The sequence below is a fragment of the Haplochromis burtoni genome, unplaced genomic scaffold (genome assembly GCF_018398535.1).
Source record: "Haplochromis burtoni strain Fernald_Lab_line unplaced genomic scaffold, NCSU_Asbu1 Contig_146, whole genome shotgun sequence".
NCBI classification, from domain to species: domain Eukaryota; kingdom Metazoa; phylum Chordata; class Actinopteri; order Cichliformes; family Cichlidae; genus Haplochromis; species Haplochromis burtoni.
Window position 1 is genome coordinate 833,055 of NW_024582507.1, and position 14,158 is coordinate 847,212.

General features: G+C 39.0%; 1 protein-coding gene across 1 annotated transcript in view; it reads right to left on the reverse strand.

The window, feature by feature from the left end:
• The window catches only part of LOC102306442 (metabotropic glutamate receptor 7), a 74,237-nt gene that overhangs the window by 23,027 nt on the left and 37,052 nt on the right, over positions 1–14,158 (reverse strand). Inside the window, exons 5-8 of the mRNA XM_005931792.3 lie at positions 13,778–13,932; positions 9,263–9,400; positions 7,288–7,488; positions 651–790 (exon numbers count right to left, since the gene is read on the reverse strand). Coding sequence (XP_005931854.1) covers positions 651–790; positions 7,288–7,488; positions 9,263–9,400; positions 13,778–13,932 — 634 coding nt within the window. The remainder of the gene's footprint in view (positions 1–650; positions 791–7,287; positions 7,489–9,262; positions 9,401–13,777; positions 13,933–14,158) is intronic.

Consider the following 14,158-nt stretch of genomic DNA (forward strand, 5'->3'; position numbering starts at 1 on the left):
TTCTGATGTATTAGTCTTGCCCAAACATTCTTTCACTGGTGGAAACATATCAGATCTTTTTAATAACATACTAAATGTGACCAACTAAAATCCTTTTATCCCTTTTCATGCACTAGATTTAAAATAGTCTGGTTTCCCTGCATATTTTTTCTTTCCTATTAAAAAAGCAGCTTTCAGGATATTTGATAACTTTTAACAGAACCAAGTTTCAATTATGGTTATAAAGTCTAAAGTAACTTTGTGTAGGACTTTGGAATATGTTTAACATTTGGCTTACATTGGAGAGCAACACATCAGTTGAAATGTGTGTGCGTTTCTCTATTTGTTGCTGGAGGAAAATATAAGACCTGAAAATGATGAAATATTGTCTGCTGGGTAAAGCAAACACTTTATTTTGCATGTTAAATTGCAAACGCTCATTTTCTCCACCTGAAATACATCAATCAGAGTGGAAGTAAAAATGTCTGCACCTGATTTGTTTCCATAGTTGAGATGCAAAAAAATGCACACCTTGAGAGATTTCAATTTTGGAAAACACAAAGTCCTCGTGCTGTAGAATCGGCACACACATATCCCTTATCATCATGCATGCCAACATTTGCAAACGCATGCCTCTTGTCTGTTTCATCAGCGGCTGTAAATCATCATACCCTGAGCTGGAGGTTCTCCACCCACTGCCCTACCACTTTATACTCTGGGGTAGAGGAGTTGGTCATCTGGAACTGGAACAGGTCATAGCGTCCTGGAGCATCGCCATTCTTGTTAAACACAACAGAGGTGCCGGCACTGCCTGTGCAGAGCAGAGCAAGAGAGAAGATGCAAAAAAAGAAAAGAAAAAGTGTTAGACGTTGGTGTGGAAAAACAAAAAACAAAAAACCCTTTACCTCGTTTCTCCCGACTCCTTGGTGGCCTACAAGGACAAAGCAAAGGAGTCTGTGTGCCTTTCTCCAAATATAAACCTCCAAAAACAAAGACGCATATCTTGAACCTTTGTGATAATAACAGACAAAAAAAGTCTAGAAAGCTACTAAGCTCCCTACTGACCACTATAACACTTTCTTACCTGCTTCCTATTCATCATCACGCCTGCACAATGCCCACTGGCAGAATATATTCTCACATTTAAAACATGGTTAGTCATGTGGACTCTCAACTCTAATATCAAGAACTGGCTGCTGCTCCTTAAAAACAGCGCACACCTCCGCAGATTAAAAGTAGTGCTGCATTTCAGTCACACTCTGGTCAACAACTGGGGACGTAAGGAGGACAAACAGGTCAGCCAAAGCATCTTCCAGTCCCCATCCGCTCTCAGTGTGCAGCATCCAGGCTTAAGCGGTGCCCTGAAGATTTCACTAATTAGCTTCCAGATGACTGTGGACATCTGAAACATTTAAATATCTAAGGTTTTCCTTATTTGAACTTCTGCAGGCTCTCGAGCCTGTCAGTTATTTTAACACTGGTACACGTGTTAATGTGTGCACATTTTAATGCAAATGCCAGTCAACGTGAGTTCTCCTTTACAGCAGGGAGCGCTGAATGACATTAGCAGAATAAAGGTTGTACTTTATTTCATACATGAGGTCTGCATTGTTGATGAGGTCATTTCTACCACCTCACAATGCAGGAGGGAATGAAAAAAAACTGCTGTATTTCACAAGTCTGTTCACCTTGGCAAAGCATACAGTGGTTCACATGCACGGATGGCGATACCATTTTTGAAATGGGACAGGGGGAGCCTGATGACACTTGGCATGGGAATTAAGTACTTTAATAGCTCTGGCTATAATAAGTGAAGAGAATGGACCACGAGCATATGTCCACAACACTTTGGGAACATGTTGTTTTTTGTAACTAGAACAGAGCTTGTGGCTTTTGGATGGAAGGCCACCGCACCTTCTCCTTAGTTTTCAGCCAGAAGGGAATTTCATCTCCCTCCAGTTAATTTTTTTTTCCAAGGACATTTGTCATTGAACACTCTACAAAAGTTTCAGGCTAAAAGTCTCTTGTTAAACAAGAAAGGCAGACGAGGCGAGAGAAAATCCAATTTCAGAGAACAAAATAACCAGCTTTTTAAATAAAATACTGTGAACAAGCACCCAAATTTTCTTTTTGACTTTGTGACACGATTGTGTATTACAAATGAAAGTTTGTGGCCCTTACAGTGTCGATGCAGAGACACGAATCTCTCCCATTTTGCGGTTATGCAAAGTGACAGCACCATATATTCCACATTACCACTACAGAAATAGCAGCAGTGGAGCCATTTGACCCACTGATGTTTCAATTTAAAAGTAGAACACTAATTCATAGGCATCTGTGTGTCAGCACAGAAAATGAAGTGGGACGGGTGTTCAGAATTAATTCAAGTGTATTGTCAAAGGCGTACTGAAAACTCTGTCGATATGAAAACCAAACCCAAACCGGGTGGGCGGCAGTCACCATCCTGTCACTTCGGCTTCCACCAAACAGAGAGTAGACTTGTTGACACAGTGTATAAAGATGTTGACAAGGTATTGACACCAGTGAGCAAAAGCTGTCACAGGGTTAACATTCTTATTGCACGCCCCAGCAAAAATATATAGCGTGCGCAAACACACAGTCATTCAGTAAAGTCACACGCATGATTGGGCACTTGGCGCTCAGTTTCGGCTTCAGAGCAAATAATTAAGTGGCGTTTCTGTGTGCGCAGATAAAAGGACATTAGAAATTCATTTTTATATTCTATTGCCTGATATTTTCAAGGGAACAAAATGCTTTGTGTAGAATCCTAAGCGAGAATGCTGTCTATGATGAAAGATTTATGCATTTGCATGTGGCTCTGAACTAAGACATGACAAAAGTGTACTGCTGCTGTGCGGTGCAGAGCAGTGTGGGTGGACTAGGGATCCACTGCTGTGTTTCTCTCGCATCATTATTCTCTCCTCTTTTTTTTTTCCTTCTGCCTCTCATTCTTCAGCTCTGTGACTCCAGCACGGTGGGGAGATCAACAAAGGAGGTTTACACTCCTTGGCTCTCAAACACGCGTTAGCAGCGGCACACACACACAGGATAATGTGCATGGTTCCAGTCTAAATGCAATAAGGGGCAGCGAGATACGCCTGACAGAGCACCAACAGAACAACCAGTTATAAAAAGGTGTGAGATACAACAAGGCAGGAAGAGGCTGTGGAGACTGAAAATGGAAAATCTTATTTTTGGTTCACATGAACTTCTTTATTTGTCATTACCAAAATGAAATGTTTTCTAAGGCCAAATGACAGAAAAGTCAGCAGCATGAATCCAGATGGTTATCGAGGTTGGGCAACAGCTTGTCAATCCAGTGCATGAATCTGCACTTGGTTAAGGCCTTCTTGAAATATTTATATTGCTCTGTCGTTTGCATATAGTCTGCTGCTTTAGTTCCACCTTAAACTCAGAGGGCTTCCTGCCTGCTGGAACTCTGCACTGCTGCCATAGCGACAGTGTTAAAGAAAGGCAGGCGGCTCTTTAGCCTTTAGCTCAATAACACAAGTTTGGTTTCACACTTTTTTAGTATAGAAGTATTTATATGGTGTAATTAACCTTGTTAAATTTCATCACTGCAATGCTTATTGTCAACCAAGTCTCAAATATACATACTTTTAATGCATCAAGATAATTTTAGTGCATAATATCACATATTACCCTTAATATTTCTACTGATATAATTTAATTTTCAATGTCAAGAAATATGAAGAAAATAAAGCACTGATTTAATAAAAAGTATTATCTGAAATCACAGCTTTCATACTGAAATCAACTTCTGCAGCCAGAGCCTTGCATTTTTTTCAGTTCCTCAGTGTTTACCAAAGTCTATTTTTAATGCACTGAATATGTTGCTTCATTATGAAGAGCCTTGATCTTATATACACCAGCCTGCTGCTGTAAATACTCACTATAGCACCAAACATACATACATCTGCAATTAATACTAGTCCTTTAGTACCTGAAATATATGTAATAGATTTTCTTAGAAACATTAAAAGTTTGTAAAAATCGCATGTTTTCAGTGACAACAGTGAGCTTGGTGATATCCTACGAGTTGAATTTTTGCATTTCATCGTTTTGCAAAAATTATTTACAGAAAAGATTCTTTACGTGACGCCTACAGGTCAGAGTTGGTCCTTTTGGTGACCATACTACTTTATTCACCCACTGTTTATGTCATACTTTTATAAAGCAATGCAGGACAGGACTAATTTCTTCTGATACAGCAGCTATAGCACACTCAATCGTCCTAACACTGACAAATACAACCGGTATTGAAAACTGCAACAGCCATTTCACTGATGGTTAAAAAACTATAAAGAAGCAGAAAATAAAAACCCATCCTCTGAATAGACGCATTTCAAATGCTAACAAAAACTGTTTGACGATTCCCTTTTTCCTGTGCAGCCCTCAGTCAAATGCTGCCTCCCAAAATTGGCACTCATTCATTAAAACTGGTTCTCAAAGTTTTGATGAATGCGTATTTGCAATAACAAATTTTTAAAGCAATTTAGTTTGGTCTGTTGTTGCCTGGATGATTGCAGTGTGTCATTAAATGTTTGTCTTCGCTCTACCTTAGTTAGTGTTTTGTCCTCTCTCTCTCTCTATGCTCTCTTTTTCTTTCCTCTTGTCTTTCCCTCCCCCCTCAACCGGCCACAGCAGATGGCTGCCCCTCCCTGACCCTGGTTCTGCCAGAGGCTTCTTCCTGTTAAAAGGTAGTTTTTTCTTCCCGATATCCCCAATATACCTATAAGTGCTTTCTTATATTTCTTAATTGATATGGTTTTCTACAAGATAGAGTCTTTAACTCACACCCTGACGTGACAGCTGATGTGATTTGGGGCTACATAAATAAACCTGAATTGAACTGAAATGCACTGGATAAAAAAGCAAAGAAAATCAGAGCTCTGTGGGAAAGAAAAAAAAGAAAGAACTGTGTTGCTCGGTGTATTACTACTTAAATAACAAAACACTGCATAATTATGGGATTGTTGTGAAAACTGTTAACTCTTCCCTAACACACGCCTTCTGTTTTGACTGAAAATGACATTGGGGGGATGGGATGTGACTGAACAAACAACCTTATTTGAATAGATAGAACTAACACGAACAACAGGATCTCTGAGCGAATAATGAAATGAAATGGAAATTTAGTCTGATTACCACGCTAGAAATTTAATTGTTCAAATTCCTGGAGCTGCACGTGAATTAATAACAGCAGTAAATATGCGCTGCAGGTTCAAGGAAAATCAGAGGGTTGATCTCTGTTTTAGAGTAATGAATGCATTCATCTGAAAGAAAAAAGACTTGTGAAACTTTCATCTACTTTAATGTTGCAGTAAAATAATATGCGCATATTACTGTTTGAGTCATGCTTTTAAATAAATGAATCAAATGTTCCTGTTAATTTTCAGTTATAAGATACATGTTTAAAAGACTGGGTCTTCATCCATCCATACATCTATCTATCCATTTTCGTATGCTTATCAGTTTAGGGTCCTGGGGGTGCTGGTGCCTGTCGTGAGGTGAAGGGTGGGGTACACCCTGAACGGGTTACCAGCTCATATTCACACCCGGCCAATTTCGATTCACTAAATAAGCTACCATGCCTCTGGGCTGTGGGAGGAAGCCTGAGTACCCTGAGAGAACCCCCTCACAAGCTAGATAGCCTGTGGAATTGAACCTACAATCCACAGGAGAGGATATGCCCTTCCTAAAAAAAAAAAGAAAAGGAAAGGAAATACTGCAATCTCAGGTAAATCCTTAGTACAATGTGCCTTCTGAGTAACGTAGCCAGAGGTACACTATTCCTACATATACTACACTGCAGGATTTTGTCATACTACTTAAGGAAAGTGTCATTTTTATCTGGGTCCACTTCTAAAGTTTTGAGAGAAGATTATAGCCGTGCTTGAATCACTAGGATCTAAAAGCTAGCCGAATCTTATCTAGAACATTTTGTGAAGACACCGTGTACTTCAAAAGAGCCTTTAATGATCACAGGCTGACATGCATGCCAGCAGATTTGTAATGACAAAGGTTTCTATGTTTTAAATTCGTCTCCCAGTCTCTCTTCTTCCTTTGCTCTCTGCATTTTAGAACAGCTGTCATTAAAAGCCGTTCGGCATTAATTGTTAAGGATCCTCTGATTTCTGCACAGGGATGAATAATGTAGTTATTCAAGCACAGGTAGGCCCATCAAGTATCATATCAATGCAAAATGTTACATATCTGACACATAAAAACAGAGGAGGTAGCCTGAAATGGCTTTTATGGCCATTAAGTTAGTTTTTTTCTTTCTAACTCACATGATGTGCACACAAAGCAACTAAAATACTCAGGAATTAAGTGTTAATTAAAGGAACAGTCTGACACTCATATTTTAAATATGATTAGTCTTCTTATTGCTACAAGTTCTAATAAAATACCAACATTATTTTTTGTCTTTATAACCACTTTAACACATGCACTGCTTTCTCAATACTGGCTGTATGCTGGAAATGCAAATGTCCAACTGAGTCAGATAGGATACTAAATAGTCTTGAGTTTCCTTGGATAAAGTCAGTGAACTATCTAATTGCACTCTGGTGCGAACAGTACTGATAAATATGCAATAATCCATGTGTTTTGTCTCCTGCCTTCTCTATCCAGACAGGTCCCCTCATCAAACCAAAACTAATCAGACTTGATTCTCCCAACACTGCCTGAAATTCATGTGTCACAACTTTTAAAGTGAGAATGTAGCTGGACAGTTGGTTGGAATAAAGAGTGAAAAAAGAGGAAGCTTCTTTGTTTTTGTCCAAAACCTACCAGCACCTGTAAAGTGAACAATGCAGACCCTGCTTTTGCTTTGTTATCTACCAGAAACTTTATATAGTCTCTCCTCATGGCCCAGCAGTAATCCACAAAACCATAACAAAAAAAAAAAAAGACACACACTGAGAGGAACCTGGCTTTTTAAAACCACAATATGCTCAAAGATGATTAATCCATTAATGAATAAATGTTTGCACAGCTTCTCTTTCAGCTGATTCTATTATCCACTCGCTCAAAAAGAGAGCTTGAAAGATGCTGGACAGAAACCGCTCGTGCTGTTAAGTAAGACAACAGCTGCAATGTTGATAAGTAGCTGATAATTGAATTTTGACATGGTTTACTCTCAGGCGTACAAGCTTTAAATGCAGTCCAAAATTCTAAACACTTAAGCAATACCATAATTAAGTTTGTTTGTCTTACCCGCGCCGCCTGTAAACATCCGAACTTTTACAGGGTGTCACTCACCGTTAAAGCTGGTGTTGCGTATGTAGCTCAGCAGAGTTTTTCCCTCTGCTGCCTCCAACCGCGGACAAACGCCAGGATGATCAGGACATAAGTCCCGGTGCATCTTGTGGAGAGCGTGGGCCATGGCGTACACTGCGTCAATCACAAACTGCACTTTGCCTTCCTGCTCATACTTGGAGTCGATCCCGATGCGCTCCTGGCCTGAGGGAGGAAGACGAAGACGAAGACTAAGAGCCAAATGCATTATGAACCATTAGACGTTACATTCCTGCAGCTCTCCCTGTCATCTCCAGTTCCTTTTTTCATTCCTCAATTTGCCGTTTGTTGTTCTTACTTCAGTTTTGATTCTGAAGGAATTGCACCTAAAGCGACAATGTGGCTCAGGAAATAAGAAAACACATTTAATTCCCACGTGGAAGCTGGATCATGAGAAAGTGTTTATGACAAATACAGCAAATACATTTAATTACTGCAGTGCATTAGAAAGTAATAAGCGCCTAATAATTGACCTCATTTGTCCCATCGGAAAGGTGATGAAGATCATGAACTTTAGACTCTTCTACAGGGGCCCCCGCCCTTTGATACCCCCCTCCCCCGGTGGACTGCCCTTTCACTGCAGGCTGCTGTAAAGGTTCTGCCTCGTCCTGCTGCCGATACACCGACTGAATATGTAACGTACAAGCTCGACAGGATTTTTGTTGTTGTTGCAAACTCAATTGTATTTCAAAGGGTGAAATTATGGAAATTATAACAACAAAAATACTACATCTCCTTTTAATGATGATAATCATCATCATCATTATCATCATAATCGAAATATTCACACTCCTACTTAACAAAAAAATAAATTAAAAAAAACCTGCACCATCAAAAAGGAGACTGAACGATGATTTCCTCCTCAGTTATAGCTGCTCACAGGAGACCTCAGTGATGATAATTGGCAATACAGCATAAGTATGTAAAGAATGCAGAATATTTCAATAAAATAACGAAGCTCAAAAGCGATCTGCGCTGACATTCTAGCCCATTTCTAAGAACATACATTTCTGCCCACACATGACCTTTTTGATTTTCTGAGCTCGGTACAAGCTGCTCAATGGACAGTCTTTGCAGGGAAAAAAAGCCTGTTGTTAGTATTTAATATTCATAAATATCAACTCGGCTTGCAGTTTGAAAAGAGCCAATATATAGGCATTTGTACAGCCATTTTCAGGGGAACTGAAGAAAACATAAAAGGCATTTACAGTCATTTTACAGAGCTTTTGTGGGGCTCACTAAGTGGAAGAGTATTGTCTCTGACACATGATAAAAGACACCAAACAGGCGATTATAAAGGGAACAAAATCCTTCAGGAAACAGTAATTTGTGTCACGCTGCTATTACCATCATCACGTATGCAAGCAAGATTAATAGAGCATCCCACATCACAGGCATCATCCACATGGATAATAGATGCAGTGCAATGCCTGTCACGCCGTTGGCAGGCAAGTTTAGGTAAAATGAGCATGCATCACTGTAAGAAACAAGCCTTTCATTAATACTACTAGTACTAAAGCAGAAGACATAGTTTTCTGTCACTTTCCAAGCTAAATAAATTAGTCTCTGGCTCAGTTACTGTGCTGAGCTGCCAAGGTGACTGTGTTAAGGGGGGAATTGAGGGAATATGGGATTAAAGAGTTACAGGACATTAGCCACAAGAGGAGACAGTCTGCAACTGTAGAAAGACACGTGGTGCATTATTTTTCTAATAATAAACTCTGCCTGTCCTGCACCCGCTGGATAGAAACACCTGGTGTTAGACTTTCTGGATACACAGCAGACTAAAAAAAAACAACCTAAACCCTAATCGTTTACCTGCAGCTTCAAGTGCAAGCAAAAGGTCAAGTTCGAATCAACTGGGCGCTGACGTGGGAGAGTGAAACTACGCATCACCTTTTTAGTGTACTGCAGAGATGCTCATAATTGGCGCGCGTACCTGTGCATTTTCGGCTGGTATCCTCTTTCTTTGAGGCGCTCAGCAGCTTGCAGTTGAAGTTTTCCTCCCAAAACTCGGCAAACCAGACATTCCTGCGATTGTTCTCGAGGGTGAGTGCAGTAAAGTATTCATCAAACCCTGGAAGAGAGGAAAGAGGAGAATGGCTCAGTTCCGGACCAATTACCAACCAATTCAGGGCTAGAGGAAATGTACTGAAACTTTAAGCTCGGTGGTGGTGGTGCAGTAGTGCTGGTTGCTAGGTGTAGGAACAACACTACTTCATCAAAATTTGACTTTAGTGGTTCCTCTTCCTCTCAAGCCCCGTGGAACTTTAATCACTTCTTTCATCTAGGAAATTACACTAATTAAAAACCAGGATGCGGAATAAATAACGCAGGGATAGTAAGTGATGCCAAAACCCGCTTCCTCGAGCTACGAGGAGCTGTAGGTGCTGAGCAGGTTTTCTTCACTTCATAAAATCCATTACAACGGAGATGGATTGAAGGCGTGATATATTAACTTAACACATATTTCAGCAGGGCTTTGGTGCCTGTATGAAGAATCATCTTTATGAGAAATAACCTGCTGCAAACAAAAAAAGAGAGCCTGTGTGGTGATTTTTTTCTCTTTTCTGTGAAACTTTACCACCCAATGTGGGTCAGCGAAGCGAGCTGGGACAAAACTCCCCCGCAAGCACCATGGTGCAGTCATTTTTTACTTTTGTTTCTGAGCAAACAGCTCTATCTACAATGGGGTTGAACCAGTTCTGGAATTCTGAGCTGATATCTATGTTTAAAATAACAATCTGGATAATCTCTAATGGCCATAGTCACGTCCTTAGTTTTGCTTTTGTTGTCATTTCCCCTGCGATAGACTGGTGACTTGTACCTCGCCTGTCGCTCAGTCGCAGCTGCGATAACCTACAGCGCCACTGTGACCCTGCATTGGATAAGTGGAAGAAAATAGATGGATGGATGTTATTTCCCCTTTTGTGCCAGAAAAATCCAGAAATTGTCATTCCAAAAATATTGCTTTTCACTGTTTCAGTCTTTTAATTCTTCATAATGCCACATTCGAACATTTAAAATCAAATTGATGCAAAGCCACAGATAAATATCAGTCATTGCCACTGTTAAATGTCAGCATATTTGGCCGACAGGCTGATGTCGTCTGATATATTTTATAGCATCCCAAATGACTGGAGGAGAGTCTGAATTCCCCATTTTAATGTCACTGTGTATCCACTCTTTGTTATCCAGTCCCATTGGCTGAGTTGTGGGTAAAGGTAATAATGGCTAATCAGAGCTGAATGACTCAGCTGATTTTCCTTTCAAAGACCATCAATAATGCATGGTGGATTAATAATTTTCTCACTGCCTCCAGAGTGTACATTTGTCCTGGCTAGACCTCCCCTAATTAAGGAAAGCTTCATAAAACCCAGCCTTTCAAATTTCCTCAATTGTAATGATGAGTGGTTATTAGGCCTGTGACACTGAACAGAACTTAAAATAGATGGCACATGCTGTGAATATTTCTGTGGTAAATTTTGCATGTCCTGGCAAATGAAGCTATATAATTTCCTTGTTCGCTTCCATTTTCTTCAGGGCAGACTTCTTCAAACTGCAGTTTTAAAGAATAACAGAGTCGTTAATGACATTTCATTTAGACATTAATGATATAAAATGTTAAAATAGTCCAAAAAAAGAATTGTGTACTATTAAGGTTTTTCTCAAAACCACCATTAAGCGTCGCTTTTGATAACGAGGCAGTGCTTCTGTAATAATTTTAATACCTGTGATGACTTCCAGAGATGAAAAAGTTTACAGTCACTTATTTCTGTGTTTGAGAAAAGAAAAAATAAGTCATTTTATTCTAACTGACTTTAGTTTGGTCTTGTGCAATCCACAGCCAAAGATGGGAACAAGGACACGCTGGTTCTCTGCAGGATGTCAAAAGTCATTCAGAGAGATGTAGGAAATTGTTTGCTGAAGCAGAAATACATGATGCAGAGGGAGGTGAAGTGGGTAGAAAGAAAGTAAATAAAAATATGTCCTTGTTCTTAATAGTCTTTGAAGATTGCAGATTTTTGATCAGTATATGTTCAATGATGTTACAGGATTTCTACAGCATACTTTTTTCACTGCAGTCCAACCTGCTGGATGACACGACGGTTAAACGTAAAAGCGATCGTTCACTTTGATGAAACAACAAAGAACTATGATTCTGGAGCATTTTAAGATCTTTTCAGCTCATTACTTGGGTTTTATCATTTTCAATATTGACTTTTGCCTTTGAAGATGAATTCATTTTCATTAAAAACAACAATACACTACCCGTGAGGCACCCGGGAGTACTCGTGCAGCCGTTAGCAACTAGTGATTGAACACTGAACCAACCTTTGGTTAGAGCCATGATCCTAGAAAAAGGCAATATGCACCATCTGAACTTAATAAGGTTTCACCTTTATGTGACAGAACAGCAAAGATGAGACAGGAAAGTGGGGGAAAATGTACGACCTGGTTAAATGGCACAAAGAATATGTATATGTTATATGAATATGTATAATACACTGTGCTAAAACAATAAAAAAAATTATTGGACCACCATTAAATGTAGGATTTACACCACAGTTGTCCTAAATTAACAGTACTGGTAATTACCAAAATCATTTTTTCATGTTTCTGTGATGGTTAATCTTGCAGCATGTGCAAGCTCTTTAATCAAAATTATATTTTTAAAGCTGAAATATAATTATTGTTGTTATTCATTCATTTTCAAATTTCCTGTTTAACAAAAACTCTGTAAAAAAAATTGTAAATCACATTATGTTTTGATTAGGTTGCCAAATTACAGTTATTTACTTCCATTCCTGAATAGAAAAATTAGCTTTGAATGTTATGCTTGATTAATTTCTGATGTCTCAGAGAAGTCCAGTGTGCCGGCTCAAATTTGGCTTTATTTTTTGCCAAATATATAATAATAGAATTTTTAGTGTTTTTGACAGAGTTCTAAAATATTTGTGTTTTCTTGTTTTTACGACAGGGGGTCCAATAAATGTGTTAAGTGCTGTATGTGTTTCAGAATGTTTCAGTCAGTAACTAATGCATATTTTTAATCTGCCAAACCATAATCATTTACTCCGTAATATAGCAGTCAACATGTATGCCTCACATGTAAAAGATCCCAGATTCAAGACTGAGAACAGACACAAACTGGGGGGAGGGTGACAAGCTAGTGTAAACCCCTGTAAAATGGGAGGTTGTCAAACAGTAACCTCAGAAAGGATTTCTTTCACCATCAACAAATAACACATTACATATTGCACAGCACAACCTTAACTGGAAATCCTGAAATACGCCCTGTTGTGAAGCTATTGCTTCAAACAGCTACAAGTATAAATGTGCAGGCTCCGCCACCTTTAGTTTTCCAAGACCTTATGGATAAATGGGAAAGGGGCTCTTTCTGTCACAATCAATGATAGTGAATGAGAATATATATATGGATATGCTAAATCAATTTCAGTGTGTAATAGTGCCAGAGCAGTACAGTTCAATATGTTATACAGAATGCATATATCTCCCAACTGTAGACATAATTTCCTCCCCAATTTTTCACCAATGTGCCTGAAATGCAAGAGAGAAATTGGCCTTTGGTCATGTCATAAGCTGCAAAAACACCATTCTAATGTATTATCAGACAGAATATATACTGGGCTGAAAATGGAGATGGACCAAAGTCTATTATTTTAGGTCTCCCTGGTAGATTCATCCCAATGAGAAAGAGAGGATTGTACTGTATTATTCTGAAAGGAAGAACCTCTTACTGAAGTAGATTAGTGAGAAAGAACCAAGTATTAAAGGTTGGCATAGAGTGTCGTTAGAATATCTCACAAACATATCACATTCAAAAGCAGACCAATTTGGAAAACCTATTTGAACTACTCGAGACCTAATGTATCTACCATCTGGCTGCAGAGTTTGGTTGCTAGTTTCTTTTCTAAATGTTCTGATAAATGAAGACTGATTATTGTCATTTTTGAGAAGCTAGGATGATGAGTTCTGTTTGTGGTTTACTCATATAAACGTCTTTGTTTATAGATTTCAGAATGGATCCATCCTTTTATTATAAAACTGAAAAATTTGAGGATTAAGTGTTTAAAATCAAATGCATGAATCCACCGTCTCCTGGTGAGCACTTTAAAATAAGGGTGAAGCTGAAAGTACTTATTCCAATCCTAAACTAATGAATGAATTGAAATTTATTTGATAACCAAAAATAAAGGCTTCCTGTGAACACCATTGTTTTCTTATATTGGCTTGCTGTGTAAATGAGCAACTGTTGGCAAATTTATGCGTCATAAACTCAACAGGTAACAATGACAGCATTGTATTCACAGTATTTAGATTGATATAGTACTTTCTTGTTTTTAGCATTGTTGACTTTGAACTGATGAACAAATTAATCAAGCAGGGGGGAAAAACACCCAGACTGTAATGTGAATATCTGTGTGCCCACCTTTAATGGACGAGCGTTTCGGCAGTATAGTGATTGCTCCCACTGCTACATCCTCAAACTGGTTGATCGGGCTGCTTTTGGACCCCCAGCTGTCAGATCCAATCCACAGGAAATGGCCCACCTGATTGGCTCTCTTGGTGGCATTGAGAACTCCCCTGCAAGAACATTCATGTTTATTAGGAGAAAGCAAAAAAGGCATGTGCAATCTAATATCTATTACACAGAGCGTCAGCCAGCTTTAAGAAGCTGTTTGGACATTACAGCCATCTCATGCACAGTTCTCCGGTTTATCTCATTAAACCTGAGACGACAGCTGTTTTGTGGGTACGTGTTTATCTGTTACTTAAAGAAAACAGACATTTTTCCTGTCTGTTTTCCTTT